This window comes from Populus alba, chromosome 11 (assembly GCF_005239225.2).
Source record: "Populus alba chromosome 11, ASM523922v2, whole genome shotgun sequence".
NCBI lineage: Eukaryota > Viridiplantae > Streptophyta > Magnoliopsida > Malpighiales > Salicaceae > Populus > Populus alba.
This window is the reverse complement of record NC_133294.1, coordinates 15,154,147-15,180,900: the sequence shown is the minus strand read 5'-3', so window position 1 is coordinate 15,180,900 and position 26,754 is coordinate 15,154,147. Positions and strand designations below refer to the sequence as shown.

At 30.8% G+C, this 26,754-nt stretch overlaps 2 protein-coding genes across 2 annotated transcripts; both read right to left on the bottom strand.

Annotated features, from left to right (window-relative positions):
• Positions 1-16,507: 16,507 nt before the first annotated feature.
• On the bottom strand, positions 16,508-18,237 carry LOC118047559 (NAC domain-containing protein 72). The gene is made up of 3 exons (XM_035056895.2): positions 17,951-18,237; positions 17,551-17,819; positions 16,508-17,361 (listed from the first exon to the last, which is right to left on the bottom strand). The coding sequence occupies exons 1-3, from the start codon at positions 18,129-18,131 to the stop codon at positions 16,783-16,785; spliced, it is 1,029 nt and encodes a 342-aa protein (XP_034912786.1). The 5' UTR covers positions 18,132-18,237; the 3' UTR covers positions 16,508-16,782.
• Positions 18,238-22,759: 4,522 nt separating this feature from the next.
• LOC118047560 (ABC transporter G family member 9) lies at positions 22,760-26,069 on the bottom strand. Its single transcript, XM_035056896.2, has 4 exons — positions 25,974-26,069; positions 24,996-25,785; positions 23,530-23,843; positions 22,760-23,419 (listed from the first exon to the last, which is right to left on the bottom strand). Exons 1-4 carry the CDS (start codon positions 26,067-26,069, stop codon positions 22,760-22,762), a joined length of 1,860 nt encoding a protein of 619 aa, XP_034912787.1.
• Positions 26,070-26,754: the final 685 nt, after the last annotated feature.

The window sequence follows — 26,754 nt, the reverse complement described above, 5'->3', positions numbered from 1 at the left end:
GCTCGCAACTTTACAAAAGGCCAATAAAGGAGATTTCTTTTCAAAAGAGAGAATAGATAGCAATCAATAATATTGGGAGAGAAAACGTTATTGGATAAATCGTCCATAAGCCTACAAGATTTAACAATTTTACTAGCATAATTTTTCTGTCGGCGTAAAACACATATTCTATCGGTAATTAATTTACCGACGAAATCACCGATGAAGAATTTTTGTCGGTGAATCTTTCGTCGGTAATTTTTTGTCCGTCGGTAATAATATTACCGACAGATTTACTGGCGGAACAGACGCGTCAGTAAATTTTTTTTATTACCGACGGATTTACCAACTGAAATTTTCGTCGGTAAATCCGTCGGTAATTATTTAAAAACATTTTAAAAAAATTCATTTTATAAATTTATAAAATTATAAAATAATTAAATTAACATAAATCAATATTGTATAATATATACTCAAAATGCTTGGAAAAAAGAATAACAAAATCAACTCAAACAAATTTGCAACAAATAAATAAAACAAAAAGAATTAATTAAACTAAAAAAATTCATATGAAAAAAATGAAGTTGCAATTGCTAAAAATTTAAAAATCCTATAAATAAATCAACTAAAAATTGATCTCATATGAAAAAAAAAATCTCACAACAACATTTATACAATTATTAAGAAAAAAATCAATTAAAATTAAATAAAAAAACAAATATAGTGAAAAAATCATGAAAAAATAAGAAAAAAGAAAAATCTTACCTTAATATACTTGCAAGTGAAGCTAAGGAAAAAATAAATTCGTGAAGCATATTAATTAAAAAAAACTAAGAGGATAAAAGAAGAAAGAAGAAGAAGACATACCCGAGCATGGAGGAAAAGAGAAGGAGATGAAGAGAGAAAAGAAGAGAAAGAAACAGATATTGATGTTTTTTACATATAGTGAAGAAGAAGTAGAAGTAGAAGTAGAAGAAGAAGAAGTAGAAGTAGAAGTAAAAGAAGAAGAAGAAGAAAAAGAAATAATGAGTCTATCTCTTGTGAAATAAGCGGATTCAGGTTTTTTATTGCGGCGCGTTACCGACGGATTTACCGATGGATACTTGAATATTAATATTTTTTAATTATTTCGTTGGTAATTTCGTCGGTAATATTTAATTTAAATTTTCAATTTCGTAAAAAATTTTCAGAAACCGCCAAAAATTACCGATGATTTTTCAATCCGTTGGTGATTGTATCTGTAATATTTAAATGAAAATTTTAAATCAATTGAATTTTTTCAGAAAACCGCCAAAACATGCCGATGAATTTTCAATCCATCGGTGATTTTGTCCGTAAAGTAAAACAATTAACAGTGCAATTAGAAGATGAACAATTATGGAGCTCTCTGGAAAATACCGACGGAAAATTCCGTCGGTAATTCCCTTTGTAATTGACATGATGAACAGTGTTCACAGTTTACCAACGGATTTCCCAACGTATTTACTGATGAAATTACCAACGGAATAATTATGTCGGTAATTCCGTTGGTAAAAACTGACACGTCATCATTTATTTTTGCTTTGTTTTAATTTTTTTTCCCACGGTAATTCCGTTGGTAAAAACTGACACGTCATCATTTATTTTTGCTTTGTTTTAATTTTTTTTCCCACGGTAATTCCCTCGGTATTTCCGTTTGTATTTATTGATTTTCTGGTAGTGTAAGATGATTGAGATTGCAAAACCATTGTCCATACTAATCACTACTTAATTCAGTTGCATTAAATTTCGACTATTTGGATGCAAAAGTAAAGAGGACAGCAAGTTCCAACCGCTTTATGAATATAATCTAACGAAGCTGGAAAAACTTCAAATTACATTTGGAACTTTCCTTAGCTATTGATGAACTGACTATGGTGATTGGATTTGACCATTGATCGATGGACTAATAAGGGGACTGGAATTCGGCCATTCAGTTTCCATACCGTCATACAAAAATAAGTTTTTTTTTTTATTCTTTCAAAATAGAATATCATTCATTACTTAAATTAGTAGATGTAGAAGAAAAGGATTATATTGAGTTGAATAATAATGCGTGGAGCAAGAGAAAAATGTGTAGAAATAGGAGCCAATATGGCTCTATGGCTTGTGTGGTTTGCTCTACTATTCTAAATAAAGTTTTATTCAAGTTATATTACTTGATAACCTAAGGATTTATAGACCTTATTAACATTAGTTTATCTCGTTAAAAGTAGTATAATAATAAAGAATAATTACATTTACTCACAAGTATCTTATGAAAAGTAGAAAAAAATTAGTTGGTTGTTGTACCTTGTCGTGCTATTATTGAAAAAGTTGGTGTTTGAGAGTAATTGACAAGGGAATTAGGTTCCCTTTAAGAAGACATGTCATCAAGAAATAGTCATTGGTGAGAAACGTATATGTGTTAGTGATAAGTTATTTGTAAGCATAGAATTGTACAATATTATACTAACTTTTTTAGAGGTGGTCACTCTGTATTGTGGTGTGTTTCACTCACTAGGCTTCCTGAAAATTTACTCAGAAGTTCGAACATTCTCTTGGGCTCTATGGGCTTGTGCGGTCCTTTGAGCTAATGCATTCCCTCAAGCCGGTCAAGATGGTGTAGTCCTTTAAGCTTATGTGGTAAGCATTTGCATTGCATGCTATTGGTCAAGAAAATTTAAGAACTGACTATAGAGTTTTAGAGAAATATGTAATAAATAAAGAGGAAGGAGAAAACTTAGTTGACCCATGTAATATATATGCTAGTATGTGAATCACACGCATCACATTTAGGCAGCATGTGCGGATTATTTTTAACTTCGTTCTTTTTTGGTGTCTTTAAAATTGCCTTGTCAAGTCTTTTTTATGATACCACATGTTCTGATTAGAGCTCTAGTGCGTCTTTAATGTACTATTCCTTCTTTTTTATTTTTTTTGCCTTCCATTTTTTCTTTTATTATCTCTCTCCTACCTTCATTTCACATCATTATACTTCTCTTGCTTATCTTGTTCTTCTTTTGTTGCATAGTATGTTTGTCATTTTTATAAGTCCATTTATGTTGGCCCAAACAAATATGCTTGTTTTTTTTCCACCATTATTATCATCTTGCTAAATCTATTTTTATTCATTGAAATAGTCTTTCCCTTAATAACATCTATGTACAATCTTTCATCCTACAAGCTATGTTTAAAATAACCTTTTTAGAAGAGCAACCTTTTGTTCTAAATGAGCAGCAACTTCCAAGCGAAAGATTTGATGGTCAATAATAGAATTGTAATAAATTTTAAGATAATTGTTATAACTTTAATCAGGCTAAAATTTTGTCAATGTATTCTATAAACTTAGTATTATAGTTAATCTACTAGCTATAATTGTTTTCATATTTAAATTAGACCCATAATATACTATAGAAAATTTTATTTGGCTTATATTTTATTAACTAGGTTGGATTTAGAGATTATTTAAATAATTTATAATTTAGTTTTCAAAATAAATTATTGAGATTATTATTATTCATATTCAAAATTTATCAAAATCATAGTTAGTTTTTTTTTTTTTTAATCTATGGCTATACATTGTGTCACGAACAAAACCAAGTCTACACCTATATTTGTTCAGCTTACTAGGAATAACAAGATTCATAACTTTGGAAAGGCTCATGTGATGATTGTATAAGTGATCTTTAGACTTGGGATCAATAAGTAATCTTAGAGAATGTTATACTTTGATCATGTTACATGTTATCTTAATTGAGGTAATGAAAGGGTAGACATTGAATATATCATGAACTATATGAGGAATTTGAGTGATCAAGAGACGATTCATCACTCTAGGTGAATTAGAGAAAATGTTTTATATGTTCTTAAATAGTATTGACTAAGAAATCATTGGCCAAGGTGAAATGAGATTTAAAAAGAGTTTCAAATCTTATTTAAATGATTAATGATTAAAATGACGGACATACTCCATGCTTTAATGTTAAATCATAACATTATTGATGAAAGAATATTAATTAAACTATAAAATCAGTTATTGAAAGGCAAAGTCAAACCACTAATAATTTTTTAAATATTTAGGGGATCATGACACATTGTTAAACGATGCACTTGATCTTCAAATATAAATAAATTAATTATTGAATTGATAATAATTTAAATTGTTTAATTTATTTTATTCCATTTAATTATAATTATAATGTATATCTATACCAACATATTAGAAATCTAATGGGTTTCACACATTAAAAACATTAGTCATAAATTAAACTGTGATGATTTAATTAAGTTTGATTTAATTAAAATATATTCTAGAAATTAAAAACTATAGTATAATTAATACAAGGATTATATTTTTAGTCCTAGAAAGAAAAATCAAGGAATTGATAGAGTTAATTTCTAAAACTATCCTGAATTAATATATGGATATTATTTAAAGAACAAATTGTTATTTGATCAATTTATAGGGTTTTCAGATTTTCCTATATATAATAAGTTATGCCTTTTATTTTAGTGTTGCTATTTTTTAGACAAATAAACTAAGTCACAAAATAAAGAGTTAGCACCAGTTATAGTAATCTCTCTCTTCTAAATAAGAATTTATAATATTTTTCACTAACAGTTCATGTAGATTACTGTTAAAAACCGGATAATTAGATGGTTTGCTGTTTGTAACAACTTAATCTTTAATTAATTATTCAAACCCAAAGAATGTCAGATCTTCTGGTAATAATTTCTCAAACAACTCTAGAATTATCTAACAAAATCCTAGAGACTCCCAAATCTTCTTTTATTTAGTCATACCAGCCTATAGAAACCTTCTCTTAATAAGATGTTAGCACCCTTCACACACCTTTTGGCATTAGATATATTGATATGAAATATAATGGAATGGAGTTCAAAACACTTTTTAGATATGAAATATAGAATCAGAAAGAACTAATGAACCATACCATATAGATCCAGCAACAACAAAAACTGTAAAAAAAAGACAACAACGATACCATTGGAAAACACAATTTATCCTTTGATCAAAAGGAATAAAGAGGTATTGTTCCTATTTATACCATAAATAGCTTCACTTATCTTATAACTAGAAAGGAAGAAAGAGAAATTCTGAAGAAAAAAAAAAACCTTTGATACTTCACTTTCTTGAATAAAGTTGAATCACCTTATGTTATTCCTTCATAAATTAGTCAATTTCAAACTTATTGAACAAATGTCTCCATATATCTCTTATGCCACTCTAGATTAGTTCCAACTTCCAACCCATTTGAATTGTTTTAATTCTTAAATTCTTTTTTCGGTCTCACATTAATCTGTAAACAACACTTACAGAAAACCAATTAAGGTTATTTACTTTCAAAAAGAATTTCAACAAAAAATAATCTTTAATCGACATTTTTCTTTTACAATAATTACTTTTATAATAACTCTCCACATACCAAATGCCGCTTAAGTATATTATAATAATACCTACGTGAAGTCGCCAGCATTTTGTACACACAGTCTATCGAGCAATGGGCTTCTTGAGATTAACCCGTCCGAGCTTCAGACAAGACTCTTCTAGGCTTGGAATCCAACCAAGTGCTCTTGTTGTCGTGAATTCAGTACTGAAATAAGGATGGACAGATTTTTTATTGGGCCAAGCTCTACTAACTGTAGAAGATTTTATACATTGATTATAACAAAGACGAATAATTTTATCAATTCTGAAAAATACAGAACATAAAACTATATATGTAAGCATTCTTGATACGGGAGGGGGAGATCAGAATAAAAATAAAAATTGATTACTGATTTAATCATGCAATGCCTTGAAATAATTTTTTTTTCTTTATTATAAATAAAAAGTTCGAAATTAAAATGTTTTAGAAGAAGGAAGGATAATAATATTAGGTAATTAGCAAATTGGCAACACGTACAAACTGATTTTAAGAAACAAGCTCTCAGTCTGACTATTCTTCAAGATAATATAGATTTATGAGGATTTTATTCATGTCCTTCCCAATCAAATGGCTTTTCTAATTGCGGCTTATGCCTATCCGGTTGTAGTTAGCTAAGAATCTCAGTCATTTCTCGCTTTAAAGTGAAAGGTTTCCTTGCCCCCTTTTTTTTTTTCTTGGCTAAATTCATTGAACATTATATCAATCAATCACTTGAAATTATTTATTTCAGGAGCTTCCAAAGATATACACCTCTATCCATTTGGCAAAGATTCTTCACCTTTACAACTCAACATGCTTTTATCCATGTTTGAGATTAAAAAAAAAAAATTACTTCATCAAAGTGATTATAAAAAAGTTAATTAAAATGACTTTTATTTTTTTGTATTTTGATAAATAAACTCATGTTCTCACATACATACGACTTCTTTTCAATGACGTTGAGTTAACAAATCAGAGTTAATATACAAAATTTATCATTTTGCATGTCCTCTTACAAGAAAGTTTCTACACGTTGTTGATTTATTTAAGGAGCAAGGAGGAGGCAGGGCAGCCGTGGATTCTCAGCTGATTTGATGGCGGTGGCTGGTTTCTCTGGATAGGATGATTTCGGGCTAGTGGGGTGGGGTGGCTGGTTTCAATGCTGGCGGAGGGAGAATTGGGAAAGTGTAGATAAGTATTTTTATCTTCCAGAGTTTTTTATTAGTTGGGTCTAGACATTTTGTTTTTGTCAAGGGACTTAAAGGTCCATGTTCTTTTAATTAATTAATAACACAACTTTGATCATTATATATATATATATAAAATTGACCTTGCGTTGTTGATTTGTAAAATCCAACCTATTAAATGCTTAAATGTAAGATAAAAATAAATTGATCAGCAAAGTGGGCAAAAGAAATTTAGTTAAAATGTCATTTTTTTCTGACAAATAAATCAATGTTTTTTTTTTACAAATACATAATTTTTTTTTCATGTTGCTATATGATTGATGTGCTTTTAAACTCAATCATATATACTGCGTTCAATGGGCTGTAGGAGCTTTTGATCTGAGTGTTTAATTACATTTCATTTATGCATGGAGCTCAAATAGCCCGCACTCCAAGATAATTCATGCAGAAACTACAAATTATAGCTTATATGGCTTTTCCCAATTACTAACGTATTTTCCAGTAGGAAAAGTCATTTCTATTATGAATTCTGAACCAATATTATATTTTTAAATATTAAAACAATAATATATAGAATGATATTTTTTAAAAATAAAACTGAGACAATAATATATTAGACTGACTTATACAAACCTAGGATAACCTTTCAAATCAACAACATAAATAATAAAATCATAATAACTTTATAAAAAAAATAAAAAAAAATCATGAAGTTCAAATCCTAACCAACAAAATATTAATTGATAAAATTAAAAAAAAAATTATATAAAAAAATGACCAAAAAATTACCACAATCAGTCCATGTTAAACTATCAAACCGACAGCACATGTCATGCCAATGGAATACCCCATGGAAAACAATTAAGAAAAAGATATAAATAAGAAAAAAAATACAAAACTCAATTCCTAACAAATCTAATGTTTATAAATGAAATTGAAAAAAAAAAATTAGAGTAAACATGGATTAGCTTGTCAAACCCATGATCTCGGGTCATGAGACTAGCATAAACCTATAGAAAACAAATTAAAAAGTAAATTGTAAAGCTTAATTTTCAACCAATCCAATATTAAATGATAAAATTAAAAAAAAAAATTAATTAACAAAAAACACATAAAAATCAATCTAATTCAACTCACCAAATATGTAATCTAGTTTATGAAACTAGAATACCCATATAGAAATTAAATAAAAAATTCACAAAACATATTTTCCAGCCAACACAATATTAAATGATAAAATTTTTTTTAAATAAATTCAAGTTAACCTATCAAACTAGCAATCCAGATTATGATATTAAGACAACTTCATAGAAAAAAAATAAAAAAATAACAAAGTTCAATTCTCAACCAATTCAATATTAAAAGATAAATTTAAACAAATAAATAAATTAAATCAACAAGGACAAATTTAACATCAAAAAAACAAATCAGCCCACGTTACTCTTTGATGGTTGGGTAGCTGTTAGGCGTGGAAACTGAGGAGATAAGAGGAAAAACAAAGGAGGAGAAGAAATTAAAAAAAAAAAAAAAAATGGGATGTTGGATTTAAATTGGAGAGCCGCCATCATCATAGTTGCTAGTGAAGGAAGATCCTGTCTAGAAGATTCAATAGTATGTTAGTGTGTGCAACTATTTTTTTTTTCTCTTTCATTCAATTTAGCCTCTCATTTGTCAAAAAATAATTATGAACATTTGTTTCAATTATAATTTTGGTTCTAAAAGTTTTCATAGTTTTAAAGATTAAGACCTTTTAGTCTTTTCCTAAATTATAAAGATAAATATTCATTAAAATCCATAATAGTGCATGTTGTTTTTTTTCAAATAAAAATATTTATTGATTTTTTTTTAATATAAAGTTACTTCCTTACCCTATATTATAGATCTAATATAAAAAATTGAACATAAAAAAAAAAATACTTACAAAAAACATGTTTATTCTTGTGTTTTAAAAACGTTTTTTTTTTAAATTTAAATTTTTTTTATTTTTTTCTTCAAATTAATATTTTTTATATATTTTTTTCAAATCATTTTAATATTTTAATATCAAAACTAATTTAAAAAAATTAAATATATATTATTTAAAAAAAAAACTTTAAAAAATAATAATTACTATACTGTCAGTACCTACGAAAAGCATCATGAAAGCATTCGTAGGCAGCCATCACCAGAGACAAAAACAGAGGTGGACCACTCTCTCACAGAATACGGCTCCGCCGAAATCTCCTTCTTTCCAAGTCATACAGCAGCACGCCCCACTTGAAGCTTAGCCAATACCAGCGGCTGTGAGGAGGACAAGTAATTAACAGCGACAACCATTTTATTTTAATTGGAGGTTCGATCCTCCTAGTCTTCTTCTTCGTCTTGTTTATGCGTTTTGCTATCTATCATGTTAAATTTGTCAGGTGCCTGCACACATATGGTTAAATTCATGAACAGCTAGTCTTTGTGAATACGCTCTTTTTATTTTTATTTATTTATTATTTAAAAAGATGATCTGAAATCCTCTTTTTTTGTGAAATAAAAAGGAGTTTTTGATTTCTAATCCACAATAAAAGTTTTGATGAAATTGTTTTTAGATATAAATAGATAATTTTTCATGTTATCTAACTTTATGTTGTAACTCCATAATATTTATTATCTCATAGCTCATACCATACAAGAATTCAACCATGATAGCTTCTATGCTCTTTGCTATATTTACATGAATTGTAATTTTATTTTTTTTATAGCAGTCCTCTATATTTTTAGAACCTTGTGCTAAGCTTTGAAATTTCTTATACAACTCCCCATTATAAAAACTAGGAACAAATTTTTTTTCTCATGATTGCTTGCATCTCATCCCATATATCAACATCAAATTTTACCTTTTTTCTTCTTAGAATAGTTGTGACAATTGAAAATCAACTCACTTTTTTCTTTCATTCTAGATAAAATAATGGATCATCCTTCTTTAAAAGTAAACATCTTTATCTTAATACTCCTAAATTCCTATCTAACCCATCATGGAACCCAATATCTCTTATAACTCCTTTATGGCTAAAATTTTCATGTTGTGAAATCTCCTATCACTGAGATTCTCTTGCTACCAAAATTTACCCCTTAGGCTGAATGAAGCATGATAAGGATTATCAGCGTCTTCATCCTTATTCTCATGATCAAATTTATTTACAGATGTAGTAGCATATCTTTCCAACCTTATAGTATTATAAACCTTTTTAGATACCCCTTTTAAAAATAACAATCACAGTCTCTTGTCTATCCATTCAGTTCTTTATATTACTAAACATCATATTCATCCACTTAAATTGATGTTACATGGCCATCAAAACATTTAAAAAAAAAAAAAGATATTCTTTTTCTTTATTTTTGGTGATGAAACATCTTTGAAATATATCATTAAATTTGAAATTTTTGTTAATGAATAAAAAAAAAAATTCCTCACATACTCTTTTATGTATTTACACTCAAAGATATGTCATTGCACTCATTTCACTCAAAATTTGGCTTTTCACGTTATTAACATCACTTTTTTTTTTTTTTTTATTTTTACCTCTCTTGCTCACCTCTTTAGTTTTTTAAGAAACTAAACAAAAACAACAAAAAACTTCGGTTATAACATCCAGCCAAAAATTTCAAGAAACAAGACAAATTAAGAAAATAAAAACAAAAATAAATTCAAATACAAAAAACAAAGTTTAAGAATAACTTAACAATACTTAAAATCAATGTAAGCTCAAATAACCTAAAATTAATGTCAAACAAACAAACACCCATTAAAAAAACAAACTAATATGAATTCTATTTGTTTTTAGTACTCAAAATAAATCTTTTGTAATTTCAATTTGTGGAAAAAAGCAAATTTATGATTTATTTATTTATTTTTAATTTGTTTCGGTAGTACCTATAATTTAATAGGAATTTTGGTCCAATGGTAATTTCATCACTACATCACTCCAATGAATAGAGTTAATAACTAAAAGGAAAAGAGGTTTTACTACACCAACACTATCACAGCTAAAAACAGAGACCTCACACCTTAAGCGACAGTATTCTACAGGATTAATCTTGTGAGGTTAATAGTAACCTTCCAAGGACCTTTAGAATCTCCTTAATGTTAGAAATATGATTAAAATCCGGGTGATAAAGAGAAACTTGTAACTTTAATCAAATTAAAAAGATAGAGTTGGAAAGATTTAATATGATGGTCACTGGAGGTTTATATAGTTGTTAATTTTAGGATTCGTGGAATTAGTTGAGGTGCGCGCAAGTTAGTTCGGACACCCATGTTAATAATAATAATAATAAAAAAGTTGAAAAGATTCTACATTAATTATCTGATTAAAAAACTACTTAAGCTGAAAATATATAGTTATTGATTAAAAGTTTTAGTAAAAAGTTATTGAAAACAACTCATTTCGTAAAAAAGAAAGATATTTCTCTGTTTTATGAATATTCATTCATATGATCATAATATTTGATGCACATTCTTATACGGAGAACATGCTTTCACTATTAGCTACTGTGGAGTAACTCTTAAATAACGAGAAAACACTATTCAAAGAATATTGCTATTATTCATTTTGGTTACTGAAATTTATTTTTTATATTTTATAATGTCAAATAAAAAAATAGAAAAAGGATTTTTTTTCCCACCACCAAAGTCTCCCTTTAATTTTAGACTTTTACTTTTATGTCTTAAGTATTATTTTTTACTTTTCAATCCCTGAATTTTAAGAGATAAGTGAGAAAACTACTGGAGAATAAGGAGAAGAGAAAAAAATATCATTGGCCATGCTTCGGGGATAAAAGAAGCTGATTTAGTGGCAATGAGTTCCTTTTAATAAAAATAATATCATTTCAGTGGTAGTGAACTTTCATCTTGTCGGAAAATTAGTTCATGGCTTAGGGAATTTTCATTTGATTTAATTTTGGGTTTTTTAATTGATTTAAGGGTGTTTTGAGGTTGAAAATCAATTTAGTGTTTTTAGATTAAAAAAAATAATAATTGAAAATGGAATTGAGAGGTCAAAAAACTTAGTGGTGATCATTAACTTTACCATTATAATACATCATTTGTAACAATAGACGACACATCATATATTTATTTTTTAAAAAAATAAGATAAATGATGTGATGTACATCCTTTTAAACTAATTTAAAAGAAAAAAAGAAAAGAAGGGTAGACAAGTAAGCATAGCCTTGTAAGCTCACAAATGCATACTTTTTTTCTTTTTTTTTTTTTATGTGGGTGTCCGGGCCAGCTTGCGTGCACCACGACTAATCTCATGGCTCACTGAACATCCTGCAAACTCAGTGAACATGTAAGGCACCGCGGGGGGTGACAGGTGTGCACGGTGAGATTTGAACCCAGAATGCAGAGGAAGGGAACAAGTCCTTTCAACCGCTGGGCCAAGACCTCAAGTGTCAAATGATATTTGACCCAAACACCTAGCCTTTTAGTCTTTTTTTATTCATATTTTCACTCAATTGTACTATAGATAAAATAAGTAAAATGGTATTTAAATTATTATTTATTTTATTTTTTTAATATAATATAATAGCTTTACGGTAATATTAACAAAAAAAATATTATTATATACCTAATATGCAAAAAATAAGTTTACACATCAATAGTCAATGAAAATAAAATTTCATTTTTGTTATTATTTATAGAATGTTTTTATTATTCTGTCACATTAATTAATTCTTTTCCTTTAGTCACATACAAAATATCAAGGCATTATTTTAACTTTTTAAATTAATTGTAAGTTTTTATTTTTTTAAAAAATACTTCTACTTAAAAGACAGGTTTTTGTTTAAATAATCAAGAAATGTATTAATAAGAAAATATAGTTCAAATTAAGGAGATATATTTTTTCTACTTATTTTAAATCATTAAAATCTTTAAGAATTCTTATTTTAATTTTCGTTGCCTTTTATTCTCTAAACATATGCTAATAAAACAATATATATTTTATTAAGAAAACAAATACACCAATAAGAAAATAATAATTTGTGTAACAAAATGTCTTTTTTTTCTTCCCCTTGTCTTTCATATAAATATCTATTCTAATTACAAAAAGAACTAAATAAGAAAATTTCAAAAACTTGCCAAATAACGAATGCAAACTAAAACAATATCATTTTTTACGTGCACTATTGTTTATTTTCCTAAATTCATTGTGGATTCCATAGTTCCATGAACAATTCTATTTTTATTGAAACTCGTTTTTCAATGATGGAATAAATGCATGGAGGCAGGTTGACTACACGTGCAAGTAATGAATTTCAAAAGAAGAGAAATCAACGGTCAATGCATATCTTACTAGTAAAGACCAGATAAATTCTTGGAAAGGTGCTTGGAGAATGATACCATACGTATCCTGTTTCAAGCTAAAAACCCTAGCACCTTTCTCATTAATGCTTCAGTCTTCACTCTCTGCCTGTCATATATAACTCTGCTTTTTGGCCATTGACTTCGACCACTGAATCCCAAACCCTTGTCTCTTTTAATATCATGGCCCGGAACTTTTTCTTTTTTTGTTTTTTTTGAACAAATGGTTTCATTCATGATGCTTGACGGCCTTCAAGAAAAAAGGAATAATTGAAGGAGTCTAATTATAATCAAGAAAGAAAGGAAATGAGTGATGATAGTACATCTTTTTGATCATATGGTTAAGCAATTTCTAACTAAATTTAAATACAATCTGGAAAGATAAAAATCATATTTGATAGAACTCTAACACTAAGATAATATTGTATTTAAGAATCAAATGTATTGGAATAAACTTAGATCTAGAGATGACCATGTATCTAAGAACTCAAAGTGTACAGATCTTTTGATCATATGGTCAAATAACCTGCAACGAAGTTGAAATACAACTCGAAAAGCTAAAAATCATGTTTAATAGAATCCTGACATAGAGGTAATCATGTATTTAAAAACTAAGATATTGAAATACACTTGGGTCTAGAGATAACCATGTACCTAAGAACTCAAAATATGTGAATAATGCCATGAAATCAGTCAGTTAATCGTTGATAAGTCAAATGTATAATCTTTATCCATGCAAAGAAATGATGTTTTACCACAAACAATCAAACAAAAGAAACTCATGTTTATTATCACCAAGTTGCCAAAATTTGCAGTTCCAAAAACATTATATAGACTCCTTTAAATAAACATAACGAACTACTTTTAGGTTGCAAGCTAACAAGACCAAATTAGGAATCAACTAATATAAATTAAATAATGAAATAAACACCTAAATAATATTTAATAGGCTTGAACAAATCCAAATTGAAAATAATTTTCCAACATCAAATCAATAAAATAGAATAATAAAAACAAAGTTTTCATGCTAGAATTCTTCCAAATAGTTGAAATCTTCAAGCTATCATGAATGATGTTTTGGTTGAAACTTTTAGTGTAGAAATTTAGCTAGAAAACTTTGTTTTGAATGCTAGAATTTCCTTTGTTATATTACCTTCTCTTAGTCTTTTTTATGTGTTAGGAATACTTGCAAAATAATGAAAAGAAACTGAAGAGAAACATTCCAATTGATGCCCGCATTAAGTCTATATAGGATTTGGAATACTTGTAAAGTATTGACTCCAACTCTTTAATGAATAGAAGTCATATTAGTAACTTATCCCATGAAGAACTTCAATTTAAACCCCAGATTTTGACGCATTTTTCCTTTTGATCCTTGGTTTTGAATTTATGCAATTTGACCTTTAATTAATCAATAAATTTTTAATTTTTTAATTTGACCACTTGATTTGGTCAATTTCAGTTCCTTTATTTACGCGTCTTTTCCAATTTGGTTATTAGTTTTGAATTTCTTCAATCAAGTCCTTAATTAGCTATCAAATTTCAATATCTATGCAATTAAGCTTTTGATTTAACCAAATCAACTCTCAAAAGTTCTACTTTGACCCTAGAAATTTAATTTCTTCTAATTAAAGCCTAAATTGACTTAAAAATCAATTTTTCATGTAATCCATAAATTCAATTAAACCTTCAATAAAATTTAATTGAGTCCATAAACATCTGATTTTGTACTTTTTTTAATCAAATCAAATTTTCTTTATCAACAAGGCTCTCATCGGTCAATGATATACTGTCAAATTTCACATTCCTCTTTTATTTTTTTTTTTAAATTTTTTTTATTTATTGTTAATGATTTTTTTTTGTTTATTTACACAAAATGTTATCAATTTATTTAATTGTATATTTAGTTATATTTTAAAAAAATTAATTTTACAATCAAAACAAAATGTATAGTTATATTTAAAAATTTTATATAAAAAATATATCAAAATAACATATATATTATTTTAAGATTAATTGCCGTAGCTTCCCATCATGAATGATCTGCAAGCTCGACACTGTTGCCGATTTATTATTTTTCTTGATCCTTAGGATAAATATCTATGAACGCTGTGTTTGTGTTTTAAATGTGCTGAGTCAGCTTGTTGACAGTTTATCCTCGATCATAGCTTGATTGAATTTTAGATTTGATGTTTTGATTAGAATAAAGAAGTTTTATCTCTAATTCGTCCAATGTATACAAAGATTTCAAAGGCAACAGAGTCATCATGACGTTATATCAAATCACTACTTCAAATCATGAGTGACGCGACATTATTGTGACCTAATACAGAATCTTAAATAAAAATACTAAATAAAATGAAAATCATTAATTTTTTAATTAAAAAAATTAGGTAGCTTTCTCATCAGTACTGTCGGTATCTATTAGATTTCAACTTCTTTTTTTTTTTTTTTTAAATGGTCTTTCGTATCTAGTCTCAACGTTAACATAATTTTTTCCGGGATAAAATAATCATAAAGTATCAATAAAATTCTAATCTTATTATTTTTTTTCTTTGTTTAATTTAAATTATTTAACAGGTATGATGAAGGATATATACCAGACAAACCGGCATAGGCTGTTCCATATATGATTCTTTAATATAATAGGGTTAAGTTATAGCATTGCAAGTCCATTACTATTCAAAATATTAAGTATTAATTAGTAATTATATAGTTTAACTAGTTAGATTCTGAATTTATTTTCTAAAAATTTCAAGTTCGAAACCTCATAAATTTTAGAATTATTTAAAAATTTATATATTATTTAATTTCATAGATAAACTGATTTTAACATTTATATTAATTTTTTTAAAAAATATTTAACTAGTGATATAAATTTGAGAGTGATTTTTCGAGTAATTTTTCAGCAATGCACCAAGGTGTGTATTTGTACTTGAAACCATCACCATTCAAGCTAACTGACGGTGTAAAAGAGTGATTTTCCGGCATTGCACCGATGTGCTCATGGTTTGCTTGCTTTCCAGCCCAAAGAATATGAAACTGCTAAGAGAAAAAAAGCCATCGATATCCCATTAGCATGCTCACATGGAGAGCCAATATATCGCATCACAGCAAACATCATGTTACATATCCTATCACCGTCCCATACAGTACCTGAGTACCATATGATCATAAGCTGTTTCACACAGCAACACTAAAAATGAAATGCTAGAAACACCTTTTTGAGTAAAAAAAGTTAATATGGGAAGATATCTTATCACTTTTTTGTTTTACTTTGCTGTAAGCTGGATTAAAAATCTTAATTTATATATATATATATATAATTTGTACATATATTATAAATACATTTCGGCTTGATCTTTTTAAATTTTGATTTCATAGATTTCATATAATTTTGTATTGCTTGTTTTAATAATATAGTCTTATGATTTCTTATATTTTTTTCTTGTAATTAGACTACAATCTATATAGTTAAAACTCTGCCTACACTAATCAGGTTTTCTTTTCTTATTATTTTTATTATATATTTATTCTTGATTTCAAAAAAAAAAAAAAAAAACCACAGCAACACGGAAACATTATCGCAATACGAAATTCAGAGACCTATAATTTCCATAACAGGAATGGTTTTCCTAATACAGCAATGTTGTTCAAGCTAAATTATACTGATAAGCAAATGCTTGTGTACATGGAATCTAATCCTCTAACCAGCAACCCAAAAAGCAAGGCTATTTTCACTTGCCTTGTTAATAAAGCGGCCTCCATCTTCTCTCTTTTGGAATCTGAACCCAAGAGGTACCCCCAAAGAATCCAATATTTACAGAAATGCACTCCTAATTCTGCCTAACATTTCTCACTGCCTAAACCCATACCCACTTCCCGGTTGGCTCGAATACCTTAGCTCATATGGGTCGAGTAAGGTAGAAGAGAAGTTCGGCGTCATCACGCCCGAGTTTTTTTGAAAAGCCCCCGAGTTGCCATCTCGCAGCTGAGTTCTAACCCCACTCTGGACCTCCTCTTCAACCGAGGTCCCCATCCTCCCTGTTGATGAATCCGCGTGGCAGAGTGGGGGCATTGAAGGGACATGCACACCATTGACATCGGTATTCGAGTAATTCGCACCAGGCTGAGTTTCTAGGAGTTCAGGCAACGAGTTGAGCCCAGCAAGTGTCGCCCAGTCAAAGCTCCCTGAACCCAGATTTGCTAAGTTGATTTTCTCTTCGTGTTGCATTGGTTTGAGTGAGTTGGTTCGAGGCAAAGCAAAGAGCCGGTCATCAATCTCTGTCAATGAGTCAAGGACATCTTCCAAATGAGAAGAGGATGATGAGGATGAACCATTCGTACTGTATTCTTTGCTTGAAACGCTTGACATGGATTTCTGTGCAGCACTTGAATTCTTCTTGTAAATCCGACACAATACCCATTCATCCAACTGTAGCAACAAAGAAACAAATAATTAAGAGAACATACACACTGAGGGGAAAAAAAACATTTATATAGCACACAGTTGTTAACGAATAAATATCAAGCAACCAAAATAAATAAATAAATAAATAAATATCAATCGTAAGGATTGTATCAAAACAAATTAAAATCTGTGGATGGAATTTTTTGTTGGTACCTTTGTGCTTCCACTTTTGCGAGAAGATTCAAGAAGGCGATATTCATGCATGATCCAATTAGTTTTGGTGCCTTTTGGGGCTTTGCCAACGTAAAAGACCAAAGCTTTCTTGATGCCAACTTTACGTCCCTCTGTCGTGATAACTTTGTCAGTACCGGTGGCCTTCCAATACCCAGACCCGGCAACCCTGTTGGGTCGGGATCCATTGGGGTACTTGCGGTCTCTCGGACTGAAAAAATACCATTCCTTTTCACCAAATACTGCCTTACCTATTAACAACAACAACAACAACAACAACAAAAAAGAACATTAACCCACTAAAATTATTGATACAAGTAATTGAGTTTTAAGTATGATTATAACTAAGAGAATATAATAGAGCAATATTACTAATAATTACCTGGTAAGAACCACGGATCAAACTTGTACAAATCAATCTCGCCAATGATTTGCAAGGAGAAATGGTGACCAGCAACCTTCTTACACAAGTATTGCACCAAAAGCTCTTCATCGGTCGGGTGAAACCGAAATCCCGGTGGCAAGCTCAATTGGGCTAGCGGGTCTGTTTCTTGCAGTCCCATTTTTGCACACTACTGTTCGTTTGGCTGGAGAGAAGAATTGGAGCTTCGATTTTATTATTATTTTCTGGGTTTTTCTTCTCTCCCTGTTTTTTTTTCATGACTAGTTCATCTTGGAGTAATTTATATAGGGATAAGTACGGTCGTCCTTGTCTGGGTTGATGGGGTCTACTTTATTCTTATCACCGTTAAAAGCATGACACGTTCTCCATCAAATAGCCGACCTTATCCATGTGGAAGTGCTTCCTAATGTCCACAGTTTGGTCGGGTTTGATTTTGCGGCAGCTGGACATAATATTTTTAAAAGTATTTTTAAAATACAATGATATTTTTTAATTTTTTTTAATTTTAAATAAAAATACAATTTAAATTAAGAAAAAAAATGATATTTTTTAAATTTCTTTTTATTTTTAATATAAATACAGTAAAATCATCTAAAATACTTTCAAAAAATCAGTTTTTAAATAAAAAACAATTTAAAAATCCAAACCCCAACTCTGGTGCATGAACCGTCACAGAAAGGCAGTCATCACCAAAGTAGACACGTGTCAGCATAAATATCACATTACTCACATTTTGCATGTCCCGACAAAAAGATTAAATGTGTCCAACCATTTATCAAGCGACGACACGTAGATTTTTTGTGGAGTGAAGTTAGGCATGTGATTGTTTTTTCTTTTTCCTTTTCTTTTCTTGTTTTATGTTAACGAAAGGAGATTGTGGAAGAGAGGAAAAAAAATTAACAGAAGAAAAAAGAGGGTACAAATGGAGGCTCTGATATTTTGACACGTCAACGTTGAGGGCTTTTACTTTGTTTTTTTTATTGGAGAGGGCATGCGTGAGATTAGGGTTTCTTCTACACAAGACCCTCCATGGTCTGGCGTGCAAGATACCTTTTTTTTTTTTTGGGTGACTCTCACGTGTCATTTTAACGGAAAGATATATAAATTGGTGATCATGATTGATGAAGGGAAGGTCAAACTTCGAGAAAAAACATAAAAATTAAATGAGCTGGATTGTTATCATGATTAAGGTGTTTTTAGAATTATATGGGCGTGGAATTCGAAAGAAATATCCAAATCATACTGATATATTAAAAATTAAATTACAATTTATATTATTTTTCAATTAAAAATTATTTTAATTTTACATTATTTTATGCTATTAATTTGAAGAGAAAATAAAAACATTTATTAATAAAAATCTAATATTATATTAAAAAAATTATATTTTGGAATTATTTTAAATTATTAAATGAATTTTTAAAATATAATTTATTAACAGAGAAAGAGAAATGAATGTTGAAAAAATAAGAAATTTAACATAAATTTTAGAGAAGGTTTGGTATTTTATCTTCTTCTTGTTTTTTTTTTAAAAAATTAAACTTTGATAAATTCATACAATATTAAATAAAAGACAGATATAGGAGCTTGAACAGATATTTTAATGGGACACGTGAAGATAAATAGTGAGTTTGATGAGTAGGCAAGTTTGGCATTATGATCAGTACACACATGGATGGTTCTGCTTCGATGAAGACTTGCAGCTGTCAGGGACAATGGACATTCGGTACCTAACTTTTTTGCTGGCATGTTAGTTTCCTGACAGTTTTTGAGGTTCTACGCGTTGATTTGGTCCGAAGATGCAAACTGAAGTCACCCATGAATTAATATCGATGCTTCCATGAACTTGCAGTCCTTCTGCATTTTGGGAAATATTAACGAGGGTGATTTTGCATAGCCACAAACAAGTTTTATGAACATATATACGAACTATTTGCATTCAGCGAAGAAAATGTTAGCAATAAAGTTGATTGATTTGAGCTTTTTCTCATATTAGCGACAACAGTATTGAATCTTGGCTTTTCAATACCCACGAGATTAGAGTTGGTGGCTAGAGGATCTTATATTAGGTTGATTTCCTCGTAGTTTCAACTGCAATACATTGTTCAAAGGGAAGAATATTGATTTTGAAGCTTTGCTTTAATGGCTAGGAGGAGAAGGTTCATTCCGAGCTTCACCTTGCTCGCTGCTTGACTCTTACAGTACTTCAAAATGAAAATTCCAATCTTTAACCCGCAGTGTTTCCTTGGATATGGAATATTCAAAATTTTTGGGAAATCTCAATTTAGTTTTCGACATATTGTTAGGTTATAGATTTTGGATTTTATGAATTTTATTTTGATATTAGAACACTTCCATCTATTTATTTTTAGTGACAGCTAAGAAATTCTATGATATTTACTTAGGAAGTTTTCATAAATCTGAAACATCAAATTAAATAAACTCGAATATTTCATATCGTTTTGATGTGAAAAATAATTTTAATACCAACATTATCAGCACGAAAAGTAGTCCAGGGGCGGAATTAGGAGGAAACAAGTAGGGACCGGCCCTGCAAAACATTTTAATTTTTTTTATATTTAAATATAAAATAATATGATATAAATAAAAAAATTTTTTAATAATATATCTTGTTATATTAATTTTAGCATTTTCTATTAAATATTACTAGCTCTGTGTTTGATGATAGTAATCTTTTTCCTAAAATTATTGATACAAAGGAAAAAAAAAAAAAACACCAAGAGGAATTTACTATAACTTTCATTTATGAACTAAATTAAAATTAGATGAACAAGGAAAGGAAATGATATTGTCTAATATCAATTATATTTTAATAAAAAATAATAAAATCAAAAAGTTTAAGACCCAATTGATAGTCAATGAAGTCCTGCGTTTTAGACTATATTGAGATTTCTGTAAAATCTTACATGTAAGGGAAGGCTTGCTCATCAATAGTCCTTTAGTCTTTTAACATATTTAGTTTTACATCAAAATCACCACGTCATCTCATGTTTTTAAAACATTTAGTTAAGTGTTTTTTTTTTTTTTTCCGAACTCAAACAAGAAAGATTAGGTCACAAGTGGGCTAGATCCTAGGGTGGTCCTAGTTTTAAAATAGTGCTTTAAATCCTTCCTCTTGAGAGTTGATTTAAAACATGCGGCGTTGTAAGATGAGAAAAGTCTTGAAGTCCTAAAAACGATGAATTCGTAAAAATATAAATAATTTATTTAATATTACGAATGACTGATTAAGTAGCAACCGGATTACTCTTTACCTTCCATCCATGCAACGAATCCAATTTTCAAGAACACATCTGAGATCGTAACTTTTGTTTTCCGATCCCAACAAGCCCATAACTAACTTCGGAAATTTTCAATATATGGCCTACGGTGGTGGCCGGAGGAAGCCGGGCGGACGCCCCCGTCGTGTGATGTCAAAATTTCCCGTTGTCATGAGTTAACTTCAAGTTTCCAGGTAGCTTCAGTGTGGATTCACAGCAGTCAGACGAAAAATACGATGTTCCAAGTGTTGGATTCCAAATTTCAACCACGTTGTTAATGCCTCGAATCTTAAATTTCAACCTTTTTGAAACAACCCATTTTGGCAAACAGCCTCAAAGCAAGACTTGACAAGCCGCAAATAAGGAAGTCATGGTCGCCTGCATGTTCATAAGCCATTGCACTGCCATAGACAGGCAGCTACCTTTTCCTTTTCATATTATATTTCAAGTGATTTTAATGCATCTTACATTTCTAGGTCAGAATTAACGTTGTATATGAGAAGATGAAGAGAGGGGAAGGGAAGGGAAGTGGGAGTAAGGAGAAAGAAAATGAGATGAATTTACCAACATTTTATTTCTGTTTTAATGAGTGGTAAAATTAATGGGGGGGGGGGGGGTGAAAAGAAAGTTTATTTTTTCAATAATTTAAATGGAAAAATTTAGAGGGGAATTTTCTGAAAGTTGAACTACTTTTTTTCAATAATTTCCTACTTTTTCCATCCACTTTTTAAGAAAATTCTCCTTCATTTTCCTCTTTTCAAATAAGAGAAAATTCTGTTTTGCTTCCTCCCTTTTTCTTTCCTTGCATTTTCCTCCGCCCTAAACACTGTAATTCTACATGTGGTTGAAAATCCTAGGTGCTCTTGAATAAATATATATTTTTTTAAATTAGATATAATTAAAAGAGAGAAATACTAAATAAAAATATTCTTATCCTTTTTAGATCATGAGTTTCATTTTTTTTTTTAAATAGACTCAAGAAATAACTAATAAAACACCAAAACCATAAAAAAAAAAAAAAAAAATTTGTAAGTAGAGGCAATGTACTGCTCTCTCTCTCTCTCTCTCGTCAAGATTTGATTACTCAAAGGAGAATCCATTACGAAACTCAGAACAAAGCCCACCCATCATCTCAAAGTTGATGATTTACTATTGGGCTGATGGGCCTTAAAGAAATCGTTACCTAATTAATAAATATAACAGAGCCACTTTACAGAGTGAGCATATATTATTCTGAAAGCCCAATACATTGAGCTTTTTTTTTTAGAATAATTATTCCTGCTGGATTTCCACAAATTTGGGGCATGAATTAGGAACCTCGATTTGTGGGCACTCGGTTTACCTACATAAGAGGCATATTTTCTGAGAATTTTACAGCCACCACGTCCAGAGAATATTTACTGCTACAATCATCATTAAAAACAATTTTAATCTTCGAAAATTGAAACAATTTATTGGAATAAGAGTGTCCTGGCACAAAACTTAACCAAAAAGAAAAAAAACCACTCTACTTTTTAGTTACTCCAATCCTCATGAGAGCAAAGAAAGCGATCAGGCGATAAACCACAAGCATAATCCCTAACGCAACCGCACCAAGAACTTGGCCATCAAGCCCCACTTGTTTGATTGCAGGGTAATCTCCAACTAAACAAACTCCGCCAGCACCACCACATGGATAGGTGTCTGTGGGCTTGAATTGAGACCCCAGCAACAGCTTGTATGTGTATTGGCTAATGGAGATGTACTTCACCCAGCTGATGAAGGCAGGGACGTGTGTAACATAGTATCCGCCGGCGAGCAGGAACGACAGCATGACCACCGATCCCATTATGGTTGCAGATTTCTGGTTCAACACCAGAGCACCAAGTGCTAGCCCTAGACCGCCGGATACTAACACAGAATACAAGAGAACGAACAAGGTATGCAGGAAGTTTCCTGGTGTGCCTTTAAGCCCTGCCATCCAGTAGGTTATACTTACAAAAATGGTAGGGAGGACGAGCTCCATCGGGAGGTCACTGACAATCCTTGACATGAAGTATGATGACAGTCGATACATGCCGGAAGATCGTTCCTTTTCGAGCATGCTACGTTCTTGGGGGAAGGTGAAAATAGCTTGGAATAAAGGGAAGAAGCCCCAGAATCCTGAGTAAAAGAAGAGGAGCCCCATCTGCATTTGTATTTTCGAATACATATCGTTATTATACTGAAATAGGTCAAAACTAACTCCCTGTTGACGAACCTGCTCTCAGGAAATGTTAGATTGTCGCAAAATGTTACCTGATCTTGTAGATGGGATACATCAGATTGCCACCACAGAAGCCCCGAAAGGAAAGCAACCACCAAGACCTGAGCAATCTTGAGGCCGGAGAAGGAGTCATGCTTCCTTTCTTTCACTCCTCTTCTCAACAATACAGAAAACTGTTGCCACCAAGTTGTTGCCCACCGTGCAACTTTCTGATCATTTAATCCATCTAGAGGCTGTTCATCAATGTCTTGAACCTCTGACTTCAACTTGTTTGCAAGATTGCTCTTGTAGGCTGACACTAGATTCTGCTTGACTGATCCAGGAACCTCACCATTTGATGATACACCTACAGCAGCATAAGAATACAATGTCCTCATTGATCGTTTGTAATAATTAACTAATGCCCAAGTTCAACCCATGAGCAATATACCAAATTCCTTGAGTTTGTACTAAATCCATTAAATAGAAGCAGCTTCTCCGGCCCCCTGTTTCAAATCTATATCTGTCAACCCAAGCATCTCTTCATTATCGCCCTCCCAAAACTCTTGTACAATAATGAAACTATATAATATTGTTTAATTATTATATATATTAGGTCCTTAATTAAACTATATAGTGTGGACTCACTTAATGTTTTATAGGGCAGCCCCCGGAGAAATTGGAGATGTGCATGAATGACACGAGGGATTCAAGCCAAAATTAATATACAACAAAGCAACCTAGATAGTCTACTATATAGAAATCTGTGAACGCAGGAAATTGGAAACCGCCTAGGAAACTTGGAGAAAGTGAGTTAATTCCAAGTCCAGCATAAACACTTAATCAGATACCAACTAACTAATTACGAACTTAGAGAGAACATTAATTCCACTTGAATTGCCTGGATTTGGAAACATTTCCTAGGTATGTTCAACAATTTCCAATATTTTTAACGAGTTTCGACATGGCTTTAATTTTCCACCTGAAACTTCTCCAAATCTCAACACTGCATGGGAACGTTTTCTGATCAAACATGCTGCCAAGTGTCAAAACCCATCTTATCCATTAATGGAAAGAAAACAAAAATGGATGCAGTTCATACAACACGCAAGGCAGACATTGATTCCTGTCCTTTAAGGATATCGACAGTCTGATTTTAAAATGAAACAAAGTGGGGCCATATATCTATTTTTGGAATGCTAAAATGCGTGCATGAAGTTTGGCTTTTAATCACATTGCTAATTAGAAACTTTATTAGAAACTGAAATACGTACCAGAAATTAAATCAGCTAAAGCTTAAAGCTACACACAACCAGCTACTTAAGTATTTTAGACGCAAAGCGCTATAATTAACAACCACTAACAAAGCACGCAAAACATTTTCAAGAAACATAGAAACAACAAAAATCACTACTAGCTAACGTTATTAGTAAAATTCCTCTATACAGTACATGTATGATATACCACAAGCACTGTCTTTTAAGGAGATTAAGAAAAAGATTAGTATAATTTCACATACCATTTGCAAGGTCCAAAAGGAAATCAGCAGGATTCATGGGAACCGCTGGAGCATATCCATTGCTGGAAAAGTAATCCATAACTTGCGATCCTTCCCCAAAGTACAGTGGGCTGCCTTCTGATAACAGCAAAACCTTGTCAAACATGTAAAATAACCTACTTGAAGGTTGATGGATGGTCATTACAATTGTTCTTCCTCCTTTTGCCAGCTCCCACAAATTGGACACAATTCTTTGTGCTGTTGTAGAATCAAGACCTGATGTTGGCTCATCCAAGAAAAGAAGGCTAGGGTTTATGAGCATCTCCTGTCCTATACTAACCCTCTTTCTCTCACCCCCAGAAACTCCTCTCATAAATGGGCCCCCAATGATGCTATTCTTGCACTTGGTTAAACCTAGTTGAGTAATCACAGATTCTGCATGCATGATCTTTTCTTCTTTACTAAAATTATTTTCTAACCTAAGAAGGGCAGTGAAAACCAAAGTTTCTGTCACTGTTAAATGAGGGTAAAGAACATCATCTTGAGTAACAAATCCCATGTTCCTTTTCATTGAGTTGGAGAAGTTCTTGCCATTATAGCTTATGTTCCCATCAAGTAGTCCTCCAAGTTTGCCTCCTAATGCGGTTAAGAGAGTTGTTTTCCCACTGCCTGATGGACCGAACATGGCTAGCATTTCACCAGGTAGAACCTTGCCTGTGATTCCCTTTAAGATAACCTTTTCTTCTGCTTTGACAATCTTTCCACAAAAACCTGCTTTCGTAAGTCTGACCTTGTAGACCACATCCTCAAACTGCACGTTTAATCAAAACTAAAACTGCCTTAATAACGCAAGAAATGGATAAAAAAAACAAAAAAAACAAGAAAACATGCAAAGAAACGATCATTTAATAATCAAGCCATTTATATGAAAAGAAAAAAGACACTAAATTAAATTAATGGAAAGAGAGAATTCTTAAATTCTCATTCATCAGCACGTACCCTCAAAGAAACAGCCTTAGTTGCTTTCTTGAAGATGGTTGAGACTCCTGGTTCTTCCTCATTCATTGCCTCTATGTCAGCCTTCTCTTGTTCCATGCTGATCCCTCAATCTATCTCTAACTCCCCTAACAAAAAAAATAACAAAAAAAAAACCTCTCTTTCAATATATATTCTTAAAACAAATGACAGAGAGCCAAGATCCTCTTTTCTTTCTGTCAATGTATATGTAGAAGCACGTATTGTATGTAACACAAAAGTTGGGGGGGCGGGGAGAAGAGAGAGGAGGAGGCTAATAGGGTTCATGCGAGATAAATGAGAAATAGAGAGATCAGTAGGGCTACCTGATCAAACAAAGGGAGAGATACTTGGCTTTTCAAGAGGACTGTTAACTTGTTGAGCTATTCACGGCTCTATATACTTTGGTTTTAGTTTAATTACCATAATTTTTAGTAGTTTGATAAATAATTATACTCCGATACCTTAGTACGTGGCTCAGCCACTCAACTGGTGGCCCTTTTTTCGTTTTTATTATTATTTCTAATAGAGGTTATAGAAGGCCACTCACCTCAGTTGAGAAGCTATGCCTTAATAAGAGTTCTTGCATTTGGTGCTTCCTTAGCTTTTCTTCTTTTTCCTTTCCTTTTCTTCTTCTTCATTTTTTTTTAATTATTTCTAATAGAGGTTATAGAATGCCATTCAACTCAGTTGAGAAGCTTTGGGATCTCACCTTAGTATGAGGTTTTTTCTTTTCCAGAATTTTGTCCTTGTAAAAAAATATTGT